The 20,151-nt window shown below is 36.6% G+C and overlaps 1 protein-coding gene and 1 long non-coding RNA gene across 4 annotated transcripts in view; one reads left to right on the top strand and one right to left on the bottom strand.

Annotated features, from left to right (window-relative positions):
• Nucleotides 1-20,151, top strand: part of ZNF260 (zinc finger protein 260) — a 77,027-nt gene that overhangs the window by 20,847 nt on the left and 36,029 nt on the right. Inside the window, exons 3-5 of the mRNA XM_040445774.1 lie at nt 10,989-11,082; nt 11,998-12,124; nt 15,594-16,987. Coding sequence (XP_040301708.1) covers nt 11,029-11,082; nt 11,998-12,124; nt 15,594-16,987 — 1,575 coding nt within the window. The 5' untranslated portion in view covers nt 10,989-11,028. The remainder of the gene's footprint in view (nt 1-10,988; nt 11,083-11,997; nt 12,125-15,593; nt 16,988-20,151) is intronic.
• Nucleotides 5,735-20,151, bottom strand: part of LOC121011387 (uncharacterized) — a 31,835-nt gene continuing 17,418 nt past the window's right edge. The window contains exons 2-3 of one of the 3 annotated variants that reach the window (XR_005781592.1): nt 19,774-19,866; nt 5,735-5,757 (exon numbers count right to left, since the gene is read on the bottom strand). This is a non-coding gene — a long non-coding RNA (uncharacterized LOC121011387). Of the gene's footprint in view, nt 5,758-14,162; nt 14,192-17,873; nt 17,977-19,773; nt 19,867-20,151 lie in introns of those variants that run through there. The other 2 variants (XR_005781590.1, XR_005781591.1) reach the window with 2 other exon arrangements.

Below are 20,151 nucleotides of genomic sequence, written 5' to 3'. Positions count from 1 at the left end.
ACAGTGTACCCTTTAAATAGGTTTATAATTATGTTTTATGCAGGTCTTTAAACGTATTGCAAAAAAGGAGGAACAACAAACAAAAAAATGCAATACTATTGGGTTATATATTTTTGCCTTTTAGTTGCCTTCACCACCGTTCTTAATTCATTTAGTTTTACTGAGATATAATTGACATACAACTACTTTTGGTATACATGATTTAATATATGTATATATTACAAAATGATTACAGAAATAAATTTAGTTAACATCCATCACCTTCTTCTGTTAACTTTTTTCCTTCTGATGAGAACTTTTAAGATTTAATAGCTTAGCCACTTTCAAACATAGGCTGTATCATTAAGTATAATTACTATGCTGTACATTAATATCCCCTTGACTTACTTTATAACTGGGAATTTGTACCTTCCTTGACCACTTTCACCTATTTCGCCCACCCACCCTTCCACTTATCCCCACACCTATGGAAGCTACCAATGTGTTGTATTTGTGAGGTGTTTTGTTTTTAAATCTAATTCCAGATATAAGTGAGATCATTCAGTATTTGTCTTTCTCTGACTTACTTCCCCTAGCATAATCCTCTCAAGGTCAATTCATGTAGTTGCAAATGGCAGGATTTCCTTAGTTTTTTTATGGCAAAATAACATTCCATTGTGTATACACCAAATTTTCTTTAACATTCCACCCATCAATGAACGTTTAGTTGTTTCCATGCCTTGTGTATTGTAAATAATGCTGCAGTGAACCTAGAGTCTGCAGAAATCTTTTTGAGAGATTTCATTTCCTTTAGATAAATATCCAGAGGTGGAATTGCTAGATCATACAATAGTTCTATGTTTACTTTATTAAGGAACCTCCATAGTGTTTTCCATAACTGCTGCACCCATTTACATTCTCAATAGTGTAGGTTTCCCTTTCCTCCACAACTTTCCAACACTTGTTACTCCTTTTCTTTTTGATAATAGCCATTCTAACAGGTGTAAATCAGTATCTCATTGTGGTTTTGATTTGCATTTCTCTGACGATTAATGATATGGAGCACCATTTCATTTATTTGTTTGCCTCTTGTATTTTGGGAGAAAATATGTATTCAGATCCTCTGCCCATATTTTAATTGGATTGTGTCTTTTTTTATACTGAGTTGTAGGAATCCTTTATATATTTTGGGTACTTAACCCCTTATGAGATAAATGATTTGCAAATATTTTTAATGGTTGATCCAGAGCTTAATGTGTACAGCTTCCAGTATATACTAAATTCCAATGAGATATAGAAATGTTGTCTTTTAAAAAGCAGAACAAAAGAAATCTTATATACATATATAGCGTTTGTTGTATTAATTGTATCTTTTTTTTTTTTTTTTTAAGTAAGCTCTGCACCCAATGGGGGGCTTGAACTCATGATCCCAAGCTCAAGAGTCACATGCTCTGCCAGCTCAGCCAGCCAGGTGCCCCTTATTGTTTTTGATTTTCTTCATTTGATGCTGTGGATTCAAAGTACCATCTGTATTGTTACTTACCCAGTATAGCTTTGCTACCCACCTCCTTTGTGTTATAGAAGTACAAATTATACTTTTATTTTTATATTATCCTTTCTTATTTATTTTTAATTTACATCCAAATTAGTTAGCAGATAGTGCAACAATGATTTCAGGAGTAGATTCCTTAATGCCCCTTACCCATTTAGCCCATCCCCCCTCCCACAACCCCTCCAATAACCCTCTGTTTGTTCTCCATATTTAAGAGTCTCTTATGGTTTTTTCCCCCCTCCCTGTTTTTATATTATTTTTGCTCCCTTCCCTTATGTTCATCTGTTTTGTACCTTAAAGTCCTCATATGAGTGAAGTCCTATGATTTTTGTCTTTCTCTAATTTCACTTTGCATAATGCCCTCCAGTTCCATCCATGTAGTTGCAAAAGGCAAGATTTCATTCTTTTTGATTGCCGAGTAATACTCCATTATATATGTATATATATGTATGTACATATATGTATATATGTGTGTATATATATATACACGTGTATATATACGTGTATATATATACGTCTATATATGTGTGTGTATATATACATATAGACACATATATACATACATATATACATATATGTATACGTATATATATGTATATACATACATATATACATATATACATACATATATATACACATACCATATCTTCCTTATCCATTCATCCATCGATGGGCATTTGGGCTCTTTCCGTACTTTGGCTATTGTTGAAAGTGCTGCTATAAACATGGGGGTGCCTCTGCCCCTTCAAAACAGCACAACTGTATCCCTTGGATAAATAACTAGTAGTGTAATTGCTGGGTCATACGGTAGTTCTATGTTTAACTTTTTGAGGAACCTCCATACTGTTTTCCAGAGTGGCTGCACCAGCTTGCATTCCCACCAGCAGTGCAAAAGAGAGAGATCCTCTTTCTCCACATCCTCACCAACATCTGCTGTTGCCTGAGTTGTTAATATTAGCCATTCTGACAGGTGGTATCTCATTGTGGTTCTGATTTGTATTTCCCTGATGATGAATGATGTTGAGCATTTTTTCACGTGTTAATCAGCCATCTGGATGTCTTCTTTGGAGAAGTGTCTATACGTGTCTTTTGCCCATTTCTTCACTGGATTATTTGTGTTTTGGGTGTTGAGTTTGGTAGGTTCTTTAAAGATTTTGGATATTAACCCTTTATCTGATATGTCGTTTGCAAATATCTTCTCCCATTCTGTTGGTTACCTTTTAGTTTTGCTGTTTCCTTCCCTGTGCAGAAGCTTTTTATTTTGATGAGGTCCCAGTAGTTCATTTTTGCTTTTGTTTCCCTTGCCTCCAGAGACGTGTTGAGTCAAAAGTTGCTGCGGCCAAGGTCAAATAGGTTTTTGCCTGATTTCTCCTTGAGGATTTTGATGGCTTCCTGTCTTACATTTAGGTCTTTCATCCATTTTGAGTTTATTTTTGTGTATGGTGTAAGAAAGTGGTCCAGGTTCATTCTTCTGCATGTCGCTGTCCAGTTTTCCCAGCACCACTTGCTGAAGAGACTGTCTTTATTCCAGTGGATATTCTTGCCTGCTTTGTCAAAGATTAGTTGGCCATACGTTTGTGGGTCCATTTCTGCATTCTCTATTCTGTTCCATTGATCTGAGTGTCAGTTCTTGTGCCAGTATCATGTCTTGATGATTACAGCTTTGTAATACAGTTTGAAGTCCGGGATTGTGATGCCTCCTGCTTTGGCTTTCTTTTTCAAGATTGCTTTGGCTATTTGGGACCTTTTCTGTTTCTATACAAATTTTAGGATTGTTTGTTCTAGCTCGGTGAAGAATGCTGATGTTATTTCGAGAGATTACATTGAATATGTATGTAGATTGCTTTGGGTAGTATTGATATTTTAACAATATTTGTTCTTCCAATCCAGGAGCATGGAATCTTTTTCCATTTTTTTATGTCTTCTTCAATTTCTGTCATAAGCTTTCTATAGTTTTCAGCATATAGATTTTTCACCTCTTCGGTTAGATTTATTCCTAGGTATTTTATGGTTTTTGGTGCAACTGTAAATGGGATTGATTCCTTGATTTCTGTTTCGTTTGCTTCATTATTGGTGTATAGGAATGCAACTGATTTCTGTACATTCATTTTATATCCTGCAACTCTGCTGACTTCATGAATCAGTTCTAGCATTTTTTTGGTGGAATCTTTAGGGTTTTCCATATACAGTATCATGTCATCTGCAAAGAGTGAAAGTTTGACCTCCTCCTGGCTGATTTGGATGCCTTTTATTTCCTTGTGTTGTCTGATTGCTTAAGCTAAGACTTCCAATACTATGTTGAATAACAGTGGCGAGAGTGGACATCCCTGTCTTGTTACTGACCTTAGGAGGAAAGCTCTCAGTTTTTCCCTAATGAGGGTGATATCAGTGTTGGGTCTTTCACATATGGCTTTTATGACCTCAAAGTATGATCCTTCTATCCCTACTTTCTTGAGGGTTTTTATCAAGAAAGGATGCTGTATTTTGTCAAATGCTTTCTCTGCATCTATTGAGAGGATCATGCGGTTCTTGTCCTTTCTTTTAGTGATGTGATGAATCATGTTAATTGTTTTGCGGATATTGAACCAGCCCTGCATCCCAGGTATAAATCCCACTTGGTCACGGTGAATAATTTTTTTTTAATGTATCGTTGGATCTGGTTGGCTAATATCTTGTTGAGGATTTTTGCACCCATGTTCATTAGGGAAATTGGTCTATAGTTCTCCTTTCAGTGGGGTTTTTTCTGGTTTTGGAATCAAGGTAATGCTGGATTCAGCACTGGCAAATTTGGAAGTTTTCTTTCCATTTCTATTTTTTGGAACAGCTTCAAGAGAATAGGTGTTAACTCTTCCTTAAATGTTTGGTAAAATTCCCCTGGAAAGCCATCTGGCCCTGGACTCTTGGTTTTGGGAGATTTTTGATTACTAAGTTGATTTCTGGTTATGGGTTAAGGGTCTGTTCAAATTTTCTGTCTTCCTGTTTCAGTTTTGGTAGTTTATATGTTTCTAGGAATTTGTCCATTTCTTCTGGATTGCCCGTTTTACTGGTGTATAATTGCTCATAATATTCTCTTATTATTGTTTTTATTTCTGCTGCATTGGTTGTGATCTCTCCTCTTTCATTCTTGATTTTATTTATTTGGGTCCTTTCCTTTTTCTTTTTGATCATACTGGCTAGGGGTTTATCAATTTTTGTTAATTCTTTCAAAGAATCAGTTTCTGGTTTCATTGATCTGTTCTTCTGTTTTTTGGTTTTGATAGCATTGATTTCTGCTCTAATCTTTATTAGTTCCTGTCTTCTGCTGGTTTGGGGTTTTATTTGCTGTTCTTTTTCCAGCTCTTTAAGGTGTAAAGTTAGGTTGTGTATCTGAGATCTTTCTTCCTTCTTTAGGAAGGCCTGCATTGCTATATACTTTCCTCTTATGACCGCCTTTGCTGTGTCACATGGTTTTGGGCTGTTGTTATCATTTTCATTGGCTTCCATGTACTTTTTAATTTCCTCTTTAACTTCTTAGTTAGCCCATTCATTCTTTAGTAGGATGTTCTTTAGTCTCCAAGTATTTGTTATCTTTCCAAAGTTTTTCTTGTGGTTGATTTCGAGTTTCATAGCATTGTGGTCTGAAATATGCACAGTATGATCTTGATCTTTTTGTACTTTTTGAGGCTGATTTGTGTCCCAGTATGTGATCTATTCTGGAGAACGTTCCATGTGCACTGGAGAAGAATGTGTGTTCCTGTGCTTTAGGATGAAATGTTCTGAATATATCTCTTAAGTCTATCTGGTCCAATGTCATTCAAAGCCATTGTTTCCTTGTTGATTTTCTGTTTAGATGATCTGTCCATTGTTGTAAGTGGGATGTTGCAAGTCCCCTACTATTATGGTATTATTATCAATGAGTTTATGTTTGTGATTGATTTATATATTTGGGTGCTCCCACATTTGGAGCATAAACGTTTACTAGTGTTAGGTCTTGGTGTATAGACCCCTTAATTATATAATGCCCTTCTTCATCTCTTGTTTTAGTCTTTATTTTAAAGTGTAGATTGTCGGGGCGCCTGGGTGGCGCAGTCGGTTAGGCGTCCGACTTCAGCCAGGTCACGATCTCGTGGTCCGTGAGTTCGAGCCCCGCGTCGGGCTCTGGGCTGATGGCTCAGAGCCTGGAGCCTGTTTCCGATTCTGTGTCTCCCTCTCTCTCTGCCCCTGCCCCGTTCATGCTCTGTCTCTCTCTGTCCCAAAAATAAATAAACGTTGAAAAAAAAAAATAAAGTGTAGATTGTCTGATGTAAGTATAGCTACTCTGGCTTTCTTTTGGCGACCATTAAGATGATAGATGGTTCTCCATCCCCCTACTTTCAATTTGAAGGTGTCTTTAGGTCTAAAGTGGGTCTCTCATAAACAGCATATAGATGGATCTTGTTTTCTTATCTGTTCTGTTACCCTATGTCTTTTGATTGGAGCACTTAGTCCATTGATGTTTAGAGTGAGTACTGAAAGATATGAATTTATTGCCATTATGTTGCCTGTAGAGTTGGAGTTTCTGGTGGTGTTCTCTGGTCCTTTCTAGTCTTTGTTGCTTTTGGTGTTTGGGGGTTTTGTTTTGTTTTTGGTTTTTTTGTCTTGTCTTCCCTCAGTCCCCCTTCAAATTTCTTACAGGGTTGGTTTAGTAGTCATGAACTCTTAATTTTTGTTTGTCTGGGAAACTTTTTATCTCTCCTTCTGTTTTGAATGACAGCCTTGGTGGATAAAGAATTCTTGGCTGCATATTTTATGATTCAGCACATTGAATATATCCTGCCACTCCTTTCTGGTCTGCGAAGTTACTGTGGATAGGTCTGCTACAAACCTGATCTGTCTTCCCTTCCCTTGTAAGTTGAGGACTTTTTTCCCTTGCTGCTTTCATGATTCTTTCCTTGCCTGAGTATTTTGTGAATTTAACTATGATATGCCTTGTTGACAGTTGGTTTTTGTTGAATCAAATGGGAGTCCTCTGTGCTTCCTGGATTTTGATATCTGTGTCTTTCCCCAGGTTGGGAAAGTTTTCCGCTAGGATTTGCTCACATAACCCTTCTACCCCCTTTTTTCTCTCTTCATCTTCTGGGACTCCTATGATTCTGATGTTGTTCCTTTTTAATGAGTCATCGATTTCTCTAATTCTTAAATTATGCTCTTTTGCCTTAGTCTCCCTCTTTCTTTCTGCTTCATTAGTCTCCATAAGTTCATCCTCTATATTGCCGATTCGCTGCTCTGCCTTATCCATCCTTGCCATTGTGGCATTCATTCGAGATTGCAGCTCAGTTATAACATTTTTTATTTTGTCCTGACTAGCTTTTATTTCTTTTATCTCCGCAGAAAGGGATTCTAATCTATTTTCAACCCCAGCTAGTATTCTTATTATCGCGATTCTAAATTCTGGTTCAGACATCTTCCTTGTATCTGTGTTAAGTCCCTGGCTGTTATTTCTTCCTGCTCTTTCTTTTGGGGTGAATTCCTGCATTTCATCATTTTGAAGGAAGAAAAAGAATAAGGGGAAAAATATTAAATTAAAAATATTAAAAGCAACACACAAAAAATCAAATTATGCTATGATCTTAGGTCTGTTTTGGTCTGCTTGTTGAAAGGTGCTTGATAGATTAGAGAAAGAAGGGAAAGACAAGAAAAAAAAAAAAGAAAAGGAAAATGTTTGAAAATTTGAAAAATGAATACAATGAAATGTAATATGAAATGATATAAGTAAAATAAAATTTGAAAAATTTACAAAAGTTGGGGCGCCTGGGTGGCGCAGTTGGTTAAGCGTCCGACTTCAGCCAGGTCACGATCTCGCGCTCCGTGAGTTCGAGCCCCGCGTCAGGCTCTGGGCTGATGGCTTGGAGCCTGGAGCCTGTTTCCGATTCTGTGTCTCCCTCTCTCTCTGCCCCTCCCCCACTCATGCTCTGTCTCTCTCTGTCCCAAAAATAAATAAACGTTTACAAAAAAAAAAAAAAGAAAAATTTACAAAAGTAAATATAGTAGAAAAAATTAAAGAAAAATGGTAATAAAAATTGACAATAAAAATAAATTTCTTTCTGTATTCACAAAAAGAAAAAAAAGTTGAATAGATGGACCAGCGAACAGACTGAAATACGATTGAAATTACATCATTTTCCCCTAGAAGTCAAACTATGAAGCACTTTATAGTCTGTAAACTGAGCAGGCGGAGAGACTTGTGGTGTTCCTTAAGAGCGAGGTTGGTCCAGTTGGGCAGGGCTTAGTGTAATGGCTCCGTTCTCCACTAGATGGCACTGCTTAGCTTACTGGGGTGGATTGTTTTGGCACTTAGAGGTGTGTATGCACATGCGCAGGAGAGGTGAAGATGGCACCACCCAGATACCCACTCTCTAGTATCGGAACACTGTTCTCCCTGATCAGCAATTGTGCACCCATCCTTTGTCTTCACCTTCCATCCACTCCCTAGTTCTACATTGTCCATGACCAAGGTGTCAGGTTGCCAGGCTGTACCTCCCCCTCTGCGTTTTTTCTCAGTTGTGGCTGTGTTTCTCCTCACTACTGAGAGACTGCGGCTTTTACCTGTGCAGACCTTCTGGGGGAGGGTCTCACCAAGTAATGGCCAGGTGCCAGTCGCACCCGGGAACGTTTGTGGGACCATGCTGCAGCTGATGCCCAGAGACCGTGGCTGGGTGCCAGCCCATCCCAGAAAAAGTTCACATGATCTTGTAGCAGCATTTCAGGGATATGGAAAATCACAACACACATCTGGCACCAGGCTTCACCCTTAACGTCCTTGTTCCAGCACCAGTGAATGTGGTTGTTCTCTGGTTCAGGTTGTGCAGATTGTTGTGTTATTTCTCAAATCAGTTTTTACATGTGCAAGATGGTTTAGTGTTGATATGGCTGTATTTCATGGATACGAAACGCAAAAAAAACTTCCATGTTGTTCTGCCATCTTGGCCCCTCCCAAATTATACTTTTATATATTGTAGGCCTAATAAAACATGTTATTTCATATAGTTGATATTTAAATCAGTTAACTAAGAGAGAAAAATATACATGTATACTGTCTTTGTTTATCAAATAATTACCTTTCCTGGTGCTCTTTATGTTTTCTTTTTAAAAAATTTTTGTTTTTAAATGTTCATTTAGTTTTGAGAGAGAGAGGAGAGAGGGAGCATGAGCTGGGGATGGGCAGAGAAAGGGCAGACACAGAATCTAAAGCAGGCTCCAGGCTCTGAGCTGAGCCTGATGCGAGGCTCAAACTCCCAAACTGTGAGATCATGACCTGAGCTGAAACTGGACACAACCCACTGAGCCACCCAGTCACCTCTCTTTATCTTTTCATGTGGATATATATTACTGCCTCGAATCATTTGCTTTCTCCTTGAAGTACTCCCTTCAGTATTAAGATAGGTCTGCTAGCAATTAATTCTCCCAGTTTCTATTTCATCTTCATTTTGAAAAAAATAGTTTTGCTTATTATAGCATTCCTGGTTTAAGTTTTTGAGTCTTGGTTTACATTCTGGTCTCTGTTATTTCTGAGGAGAGGTCATTAATGATTCTTACTGGGGCTCACTTGTAAGTAACAACTCATTTTCTTCTTGCTGCTTTCATATTTTTCTTTCAGCGGGCACCTGGCTGGCTCAGTAGGTACATCAAGGGGGGCTCTTGTATCAGGGTCATAGTTCAAATGCCACATTGGGCCTAGAGCTGACTTAAAAAACAAAACAAAACAACAAAAAAACAACAACCAAACAAATTTCTCTTTCACATTTCACCGTTTTTACCATGTTGTGTCTATTTGTAGATCTCTGTGCCTTGATCCTGCTGGGTGTGTTGAGCTTCCTGGATGTAAAAAATATAACTTTGAGAACTTTTCATTGTTATTGGACGATGTTAAAATGATCCTTTTCTCTCTTCTCATACACCCATTATATATGTAGGTATGCTTGCATCCAGGTTTTCTAAGTCTCTTTTTCGTTTGTTTTTCCTGTTAGACTGCACAATATCTTTTAAGTTTGCCAGTATTTTTTTCTGCCAGTTTAAATCTAATATTGAGTTGCTCTAGTGAAATTTTCATTTCATATTACAATACTTTTCAAGTATAGGATTCCCATGTGGTATTAAATAGCTTTTCTTTATTGATATTGATGTGACACTGTGACCATACCTTTATGTAAGTATAGGTTCTTTTGTTTATCTGAATATATTTATGGCTACTTTGAAGTCTTTGTTAAATTTGGTGTTCTTGCAGGCAGTTTCTGTTTTGTTGATGGGCCATTTTCCTATTACTTTGGACTTTTTCTTTATTTATAGAAAGTAGAAATTATAGATAATTGTAACATATCTGGTATTTTTGTCTGTTTCCCCTACTAGTGCTCCCCACCACCAGACTTGTTATTTGCTTGTTTTCTTTAGTGACTAGCTAGTTTAAGTGCAATCTGTCTTCCCCCAGCCCACACTGAAAATCTGTGATATTGCTCCTTTAGGGTACAGCCTTGATTATTACCACAGTTACCTTTGGATGACAGTGGTTTCCACAGGTTTATCTTTTGAGTATCTCCCAGCCGTTAAGTTGCAGAAATCATGATTTCTGCTTTCAACAATGCTGTGAAGTATATATTGCTTCACAGACCAATGTAATTAAGTCAGTATCTGGGATTTGTTCTGACAAAAGGAACAGCTCTGTAAGTGTCTAATTCTTTCTGGGAAACTAGCCAGCCTATAGTTCATACATCTCCAGCGAATCTTTCAATCTTCTCCTAATAGTCTTTTAGTAAAACCTCACTGTTTTTGAGAATGTCCTTAGGCTTGAACTTTTCTACAGTTACAAATGAGGTCATTTCCTATGGAGACACATATGGAACTCTCTTGTCTGTGGCCAGCTTCTCCCTCTGGACAAAATCACCAAGCCACAGACCTTGTTCTTGGGTGAGGGACAGTGGCATGCTTCTCTCTGTCACACTTCTGCTTTTAGGAGCTGGGTGCTTTGTAGATGGGGAGAGGGTGAGTGCAGCAGCCAGAGGTTTCAGTTTGCCAAGATCTGTTGGCATGGAAATCCTACCATGATTCAAGACAGACAACTGGAACCCCAGTATTCTCACCAGGGCCACACCCAAGGTACATATTACATTTTGTGTTTGGAACCAAACAGAAGAAAATCTATGTCCCTTAGCTGCATTTCCCTGAGCAATGGGTAGCTGAGGGCAGGATGAGAAATGTTGGTATCCTGCTCTTCCCAGGAAGACAGCCACCTGACTGGGAACACAGGTTGACAATTGGTGAGGAAGCCTGTGTCCTTGATTGTACCAATTTGGAATGGAGTATCTTTCTCACTAAGATGTGATGAACAAGGAAGGGTGCAGGTTTGGTTCAGATACTGCAGACTCTCAGCTTATAAGTTTTGGTAGATTTTCCTGAACAAATGTTTCTTTATTTGCTATATATTTTTATATATAATTTTCATTAGTTTTGACAGGGAGCATGTCATCAGAGCTCCTCACGCTGTCATGGCAGAAATGGAATTCCCTGACCAATTCCTTACAGTTCTAAACATGGACCATGTAAGTTGCTGAACCTGTCTCCTTTGTGAACATTTCCTTTTTCTGAATCTCCGTATCAAATAGGGCCTGCCCCACATTCCCATAGTTTTTCACTTTCTATGAGAGTTGGAACCAAACATAACAGTATAACTCGTGTGCCTATCTATTCTCCAAATAATTCTCAACACTCTTATTTGTTAAGTCTTTTGTTAACAGCAACTATAGAGTAGAAATGGAATACATAGATAGAGGAATTTACCATACTTTTTCATATTCTTGGATAAAGATCAGATGTATCCATTTGATTACATATGGGAAAATTCTGTACTTCTGGAGACTGGAGTTTCCAGGTAGACTGGATTTGATTTTCACTGATCTCCATCATACATAGATGATTGTAGACTCCCAGAATTGAAGAACACCTTATCCATTGTAAATGTCTAAATACAATTAAGCCTGATATTTTTTCACCAAGTAAGACTATTCTGTAGACACTAAAAAGTACTTATTAAATGGTTTGTCATTAGAAGCAAAAGTTCTGATCATATCATGTTAAATAATACTTAACACAGTATTGAACTTAGGGCTGCAAGAAATTATAAATTAGTGTTCACATCCCATTTTCTAAGTTAGATACTTTTCCTTTACAGAGAAACAAGGATATAGAAACTCACCTTTATTAATTCATGCAGCTCGTTTCCAGACATGCTTAACATGCTTATGGAATTAAGAAATTCCATAATATGCAGGAAGATATTCTCTGAGTCAAATAGATTCTTTAAAGATATGTAGATAGTCCTGTTTGGGAGCGCTAATTTCCTTACTCCCATACCATAACATTCTACCCACCCTTGCCTACTAGTTTACTAATCGGCTTACCATAATGCAATTCTTTTTCTCAAAAATATTTCATTTATATATGGTTTTTTGTTTCAGGAATTGGTGACTTTCAGGGATGTGGTCATCAGCTTCTCTCAAGAGGAATGGGAATATCTGGATTCGGCTCAGAGGGACTTATATTGGGATGTGATGATGGAGAACTATAGCAACTTGGTCTCACTGGGTAAATTTATCTGCTTCATATAATTTAGAATATGCTCTATTCTATCATAGAGTTGCTTGTCAGTAAACCCAAGACTATCTTTTGAAAGAAAATGGGTACATCTCTTCTCTGTTTCCAAAGGCATGGGTTGAACATTGTGTTGGAGATGACACCTCCATGAAGCACATCCATCATTCTTCATGTTTGTATTCTCTCAGTCCCTTCATATTCCTACTTTCCCTGATACCCAGGGAGTTTATTTTGAATTTTAGAACACATATAGCATATCCTTTGAGAGAGCTATTATACTGTGATTAAAGTCAGAATTGCTATAAATGCTTTGTTATCACACCTTCTTGACGAACAGCTAAGAAACCATGTCCTGAGTCATTACAATTATTAGAAGAATCTGTGTAATTTATATGTTAGATGGATAAACAGAATTTATGTTCATTGCCTGCCATATGCATTATATTATACCTGTTTTGTGGTTGAAGAACTTTGCATTTAACATTGTCAGTATTATAGCAAGGATCTTTTAATGTTTTAGAAAGCTACTTGTTTTCCTGTCAGATTACATAGTTCGTGCCATGTACCAAGCCCTATTCTAAGGAATTTTAATATATGGGCTCTTTTAATTTCTCAATAACCTGATGACATGAATAGTACTTGTATTATTTTGCTAAGACAAAGAGTATTTAGGCAGCTATCCCAAGGTTATACAGCTAATTAGTGTCAAAAGCAGGTAAATCCTTACTTTTTGTGTGACTAACAACCTCCATAGGTTTTAATATGTAATATAGTTGACGCTTCAACAACAGAGGTTTGAACTATGTTGGTGTACTTCTGTGTGAACTTTTTGATGAAGGTAATAGAATACTGTAAATGTATTTTCTCTTATGATTTTCTTAACATTTTCTTTATGAATACAGAATATAATACATATAATATATAAACTATGTGTTAGCTATTTGTTATTGGAAAGGCTTCCAGTCAATAGTAGGCTATTAATAGTTAAGTTTGGGAGGAGTCAAAGTTATATGAGGATTTTTGATTGTGCAGGGCACGGGGGCCCTAACCCTGGTTTCACTGGTCAACTGCATTTTCAATGTGATCATTCTCTGAAAATTTTTTAAATTTCAATTACATTTCCACATTTGGTGGAATTTTCTTTCTTTCATTTTTTAATGTTTCTTTATTTTAGAGAGAGAGAGAGCGTGAGCAGGGAAGGGGCAGAGAGAGAGGGAAACACAGAATCCAAAGCAGGCTGTGGGCTCTGAGCTGTCAGCATGGAGCCCGACACAGGGCTTGAACTCACAAACTGTGAGATCGTGACCTTAGATGAAGTCAGACACTGAACCGGCTGAGCCACGCAGGTGCCCCATCGTTTCATTTCTAGGTAGAACTGCTTTTTGATTTACTGATACTGGCACTCATTTATGATTTTACTATCGTAATCCAATAATGACTGTATTATTATACCTTTGTTACATATAACATAATTCAGTCACAGAAAATTATTTCCGCCCTGTATTATGTAATGTTTATCATTCACTTTGGATTTTCCTCAGGTTATCCTCTCATCTGATTGCCAGTCTCCAGCCAATGTCCAACAGATCCTCTGTTACAAAGTGCCTTCCACTCTTGCCCACCTGTACCACCTTTTCCACATCATTCTGTTAGCTTATTCCCCTTTTCAGAATTGTATAAGCCTTATATAGTATGATATATACCTACTATAGTATCAAAAATATTCTGATACTGCCGTGCAGAATATAACATCATTGGTTCTGAGTACAGGAAAATGGAAAAGAATACCTGGGAAAGAGCATGAAGGAAAACATTTAAATATAGATTAGGATTTCTGTAGGATAGATAAGTGATAGTGAAAAAACTAATGAAGGGGCACCTGGGTGGCTCAGTCTATTAGGCATCCAACTTCAGCTCGGGTCATGATCTCACGGTTCATGAGTTTAAGCCCCATGTCGGGCTCTGCGCTGTCAATGCAGAGCTTAGAGCCTGTTTCAGATTCTGTGTCTCCCTCTTTCTCTCTCTGCCCTCCCTCCCTTGCTCGTGCTCTGTCTCTCTCTCTCTCTCTAGGATAAACATTTTAAAAATTTAGAAAAAGCTAATGAAAAGTAAATAAAATTCCTCATTTCTATTGACACATGAAGAATATCATCGTTCTGCATAGCAGGGAATTAACAGCAGTGATGGAGACAGTGCAAGTAGAGTCAATTAGAAAACATTCATAAACACTGTGTGTGTGTGTGTCTGTGTGTGTGTGTCTGTGTGTGTGTGTATAAATCACTACAGTACAATGTGAGGGTTAAAAGGCATGGAGACATACTAAAACTACTACATTATTCTTATACTTACATAATTATTATTTTTTAAATGCTTGTTTATTTTTGAGTGAGACAGCACAAGTTGGGGAGGAGCAGAGAGAGGGAAACACAAAATCCGAAGCAGGCTCCAGGCTCTGAGCTGTCAGCACAAAGCCCAACGTGGGGCCTGAACTCACAAGCTGTGAGATCATGACCTGAGCTGCAGTCAGATGTTTAATCAACTTAGCCACCCAGGTGCCCCATTACTTTGATGATCCACTGTATTACCCAGTGGATATTTGTAATATTTCCTTTTTGTCTCATTTAGATTCCTTTCATCCAGTGATTTTATTTCCCTGTAATTTTCAATGTGTATGTCCTTGGGGTTTGTTATTCAGTGGCATGTAATGACATGTAATGACATTCAGTGGCATTTGTCCTTTTGGAATTTAAGGAATAAGGTTAAACAATGTAACAAAATTACTGAATATAGAATTGAAAAAAATAATGTGAAGGCAAGCAACCAGATATTAGAACAGAAACATAAATATGAACTTATAATCAGTATATCCTTTCTAAGGATATTAACTTTTAGACCCAGACAGTGAAATGTGGGTGGTGTATAAAGAATGCATTTCTTGAGAAATGAAATATCCTGTGGGTGTAGATTTGGTTTGCTGTAAGAGGTGAAAAAAAGATTATGTGAAAGGGGATAATGGATTAAAATGAGATCTTACAAGCACCTTGTTATCCACTAAAGTATTTGGATTCTATTGTTTAAAAAAACATACAAAATTATTAGTATGTATAGGCGATCAAATCATGATCCACATCAGCATTATCTCTATATGATAACTAGTTCTATATCTATTGATATTGGTCAGTTTATCTGGACTTGTTTCTGAACATTAGTACTTGACAAGCTTACTAGATGATGATCAACACCTACATGTCAGACACTGACTTAATCTGTTTCCCTTACCACAAACCTCACAATCTTATATTATGCTTTCATCATTCTCTGATCTTTCTTAAAACTTCATTACAATACTTTAATCATTCACTCGCATTGTTTATATTTACAATTTTTCTCCTCTGCATTGTATAAATGTTTCATTTTTATACCACATGAAAAAAATTATTTCTTTTCTCCTCTCTTTCAGATTTGGAGTCCAAGTATGACACAAAGTATTTATTTAATGGAAAGGACATTATTGAAAATAATGGTTTTCAGTGGAAAGTAACAGAAGGTAAATTCATTGGTTTGGAGAGCTCCATTTTCAGAAATGACTGGCAAAGCAAAAGCAAGACTGAAGTACAAAGACCTGAAGTGGGATATTTCAGCCAAATGAAAATCAGCTCTGAAAAAGTGCCAAATTATAAACATCATAAATCTCTTATATCACATCAGAGAATTCATGAAAGCAAGAAACCCTATGAATATAAGGAATATGAAAAGGTCCTTAGCTGTGACTTAAGTTTTGATGAATGTGAGAGAATACATACTGGTGAGAAAACATATCAGTGTAATGCATATTGGAAAACCTTTGGAGATGACCCACATACCCTACAACTGAACATTCATACTGGTGTAAAACCTTGTAAATATATGGAATATAGGAATCCATTTAGTTTTTATGAAGACCTTAGTATACACCAGAAAATGCATGATGATCAGAAGTGCTATAAATGTAAGGAATTTAAAAGGACCATTAGAAGAGTTGAAGAAATAACTCCACTAAAAATAATTCATGATGGTGAGAAAGCCTATGAATGCACTTTCTGTGGGAAATCCTTTAGAGTGCATGCACAACTTGCTCGACACCAGAAAATCCATACTGATGAGAAACCTTACAAATGTATGGAATGTGGCAAGGACTTTAGATTCCATTCACAGCTAACTGAACATCAGAGAATTCATACTGGTGAGAAACCGTACAAATGTATACAATGTGAGAAGGTCTTTAGAATTAGTTCACAGCTTATTGAACATCAGCGAATTCATACAGGTGAGAAACCTTATGCATGTAAAGAATGTGGAAAAACCTTTGGGGTATGTAGAGAACTGGCTCGACATCAGAGAATTCATACTGGAAAGAAACCCTATGAATGCAAGGCATGTGGAAAAGTCTTTAGAAACAGTTCATCCCTGACTAGACATCAGAGAATTCATACTGGTGAGAAACCCTATAAATGTAAGGAATGTGGGAAAGCTTTTGGAGTAGGTAGTGAACTTACTCGACATCAGAGAATTCACAGTGGTCAGAAACCTTATGAATGTAAAGAGTGTGGAAAGTTCTTTAGACTTACGTCAGCACTTATTCAACATCAGAGGATTCACAGTGGTGAGAAACCTTATGAATGTAAGGTATGTGGGAAGGCTTTTAGACATAGTTCAGCCCTTACTGAACATCAGAGAATTCACACTGGAGAGAAACCTTATGAATGCAAAGCATGTGGGAAAGCCTTTAGACATAGTTCATCCTTTACAAAACATCAGAGAATTCATACTGGTAAGAAACCCTATGAATGTGAGGAATGCGGGAATGCCTTTAGTGTGGGTAAGCACCTTACGTGATATCAAAAAAATTATACTGGTAAGAAGTCTTTTGAATGAAAGACATGTACAAAAGTTTGGTTTCTGAGTTTCACTGGGAAAATTGATGCATTATAATAAGTAATCAAGGTGATTATGTTGCTCTTACTGCTTCCAGACTTTCTGGCCACTCTATCTAGTACAATCACTCAGTGGTGTATATACTTTGTTTTGTTAGATACTGCCAAATATTTCTCCTGTCAGTTAACCTTCTGAATATCCATTTAGGTAGTATGGTCCCTATTCATTTCTGATATATGTGGAAAATGTGTTTCATTAATTCTTAACTAGTTAAATTCACATGAATTTCTTTTCCAGGCATGTTTTGTTTACAATTACTTTTGGTGTTTGTGTTTCTGTTCTTTTGTCTATTCATTGTTTTTGGCTTACTAATTTGTAATATTCTTCAAATAAATCTTTTGCATTCTAATTTTTTGTTTGTTTATATAGTGTAATTTTCTTCCTCCAGAGAGTTAAAACTTCCAGTCAGATACTATGTGGTTTTAAAGTCTTGTGTCTGTGCATGGTATTTGTGTAAATTTATGTTTCATTTTCTATTCTTACTTTAGTAGGAGATGTGTAATCTCCTTTCCATTGTCATTAAATGATTGATGTCTTTTAAAATTTCTGTTTTGACATGACAGACTTGCCTAAATTCCTACTACAATACAATTCCTTTAGAAAAGCCTTTCTTTTTACCTCTAGACAGTACCAATGAGGATCCAAAGGGGCACTTTAAATATTTCATAAAATTTACTAAGCCAATCTTATCTGTCTCAGATTTATTAAAGGAGGGGAAAATCTACAACTATTGCAATGATTATAAACTTGGTAAACTCACCTTTAGAGGATTTAGAACTCTACTACTACCATGACTCCAACGGGGTTTGTGTATTTGTACTTTTTCTGTGTTGCCTTGCTGGGTTTTGGCAGTTTAACAATCAACAGAACTTTGATTTTATCAAGGAAAGGAAAAGGAAAAGAAGAAAGAAAGAAAATTAGTGACAGAGATTAAGTGTCCATCATCTCTTTTGTTAATCACAACAGTTGACTGGGTTATGCAAATAATGTTCATTATGAGCCACTGTTTATTAGATTTTTATAAGAATTTACCTATTGTTTCGATACATTTTTGTCACTATTATTCATTAGATTTTAATTTTTTAAATTGGTCTTCCCCAGAATTTCTGGACTCTTTAAAGTTTTACATGACCAACAATAGTAATTAAGCCATTTTCTTATGAGATATATTGGGCTATTTTCTTTAAATATTTCTAATTAGTGTTTTACTTAAATGAGCAGTTTTAGGGGTGCCTGGGTGGCTGTTGGTTACATGTCCAACTCTTTTTTCAACGTTTTTATTTTTATTTTTGGGACAGAGAGAGACAGAGCATGAACGGGCGAGGGGCAGAGAGAGAGGGAGACACAGAATCGGAAACAGGCTCCAGGCTCTGAGCCATCAGCCCAGAGCCCGACGCGGGGCTCGAACTCACGGACCGCGAGATCGTGACCTGGCTGAAGTCGGACGGACGCTTAACCGACTGCGCCACCCAGGCGCCCCTACATGTCCAACTCTTGATCTCAGCTCAGGTCACGATCTCATGGTTCATGGGTTCAAGCCCCACGTCTGGCTCCTCGCTGAGAGTGCAGAGCCTACTTGGGTTTCTGTCTTTCCCTTTCTGCTGCTCCCCTGCTCTCTCTCTCAAAATAAATAAATAAACTTTAAAAAATCTCAACTTTATAGAAAAAAATAAATTAGCAGTTTTAAAAAATATATACTTGGTAGATATTTCATATGCTATAAAATAAGACAAGGAGTCCCTGTTGTTATTCTTATTAGGATATGTACTATTTTGTATCTTTAAAATATTTCAACTCTATTATAATCATTAATAGTCTGTTCTACTTACTGAGCTATTATGTGACCACACTGCTGATTTGCTCTTTCATCTCATTTTACTTGGTTATTCTGAGTTCCAATCAATACTGAGTAGTTTCTCTCTTGTTGGTGTAATACTCCAGAACTACTTGCCAATATACTCCTTTGTGTATTTTTATTTTATTATTTTTTTTTTGCTAGCTTGAACAATTAAAACAATAAGCTATCTAATCCTTATGTATACACTTAAATAACCATGTATCTTGGCATTTACTTTTCAAAATCATTAAAAATGAAAATTTAATAAATTAACATATCCTTATTATGCCTCCCTTATTTGTATTACAGCTATATTTTGGTCACATTCCATTAATGTTTTTCTTTGAACTTTGTAATGAACTCCTGTTATTTCACAGACTGCTAGTACAATAAACCATAAGGTAATTATTGCTATTAACTATTTTTTTGCTACTTCGTTTTGATGCTCATTCCTTTCCATATTCATTTTGTCCTTTATCTTTTCCACATCTTCCCTAGCCTACTTAGAAACTTGTTTTCCCCCCTAATAAGAGAGAATGTTCCAGACCTATCTTGTTTATTGCTGCAGTGAACCATGAAATATAATAGAATCCTTTTTTAAATTATTAATTATTAAATGAATGAATAATTAACAATATTAATGAATAATAATTAAGTGAATTATTAAATGAGGGAAATAGGAAATCACTGTAATAGTAATAATCATATACAAAATTCATTGATGGATACTAAAATTTGAAGGTGAAAATGTAAAGAGAAACAGGCTATTAAAATTATACCAGTGAATCCCAAATACATAATTAAAAGGAGAAAACATTCCATATATTACCTTAACCAAATGATCACTGGCAGTAAGACATCAGCACAAATACCACCCAAAGTGAGGCACTAATAAGGGCACACCACATGAGTAGTATTGCCACTAAAAAAAAAAAAAAGAAAGAAAGCATAACCATAACGTAATCATGAGGAAACTGTAGACAAACACAATGAAGAACCTTCTATATAATAACTTACCCAATACTCCAGGAAACCATGACTTTTCAAGGTCATGAGTGGCAAGGAAAGACTGAAAAACTCAAAAGATTGGAGGAGACTAAGGAAATTTAGAACTAAATACAATGCAGGAATTTGATCTTTGAGACATTAGTGGAGAAAACCTGGTGAAATCAAAATAAAGCCTGTACTTTAATTGATAGTATTAGGC

Source organism: Herpailurus yagouaroundi, unplaced genomic scaffold (assembly GCF_014898765.1).
Source record: "Herpailurus yagouaroundi ecotype Mexico unplaced genomic scaffold, PumYag 194, whole genome shotgun sequence".
Classification (NCBI taxonomy): Eukaryota; Metazoa; Chordata; class Mammalia; order Carnivora; family Felidae; genus Herpailurus; species Herpailurus yagouaroundi.
Note: the sequence above shows the minus strand (reverse complement) of the source record. Positions and strands in the feature narration are given on the sequence as shown.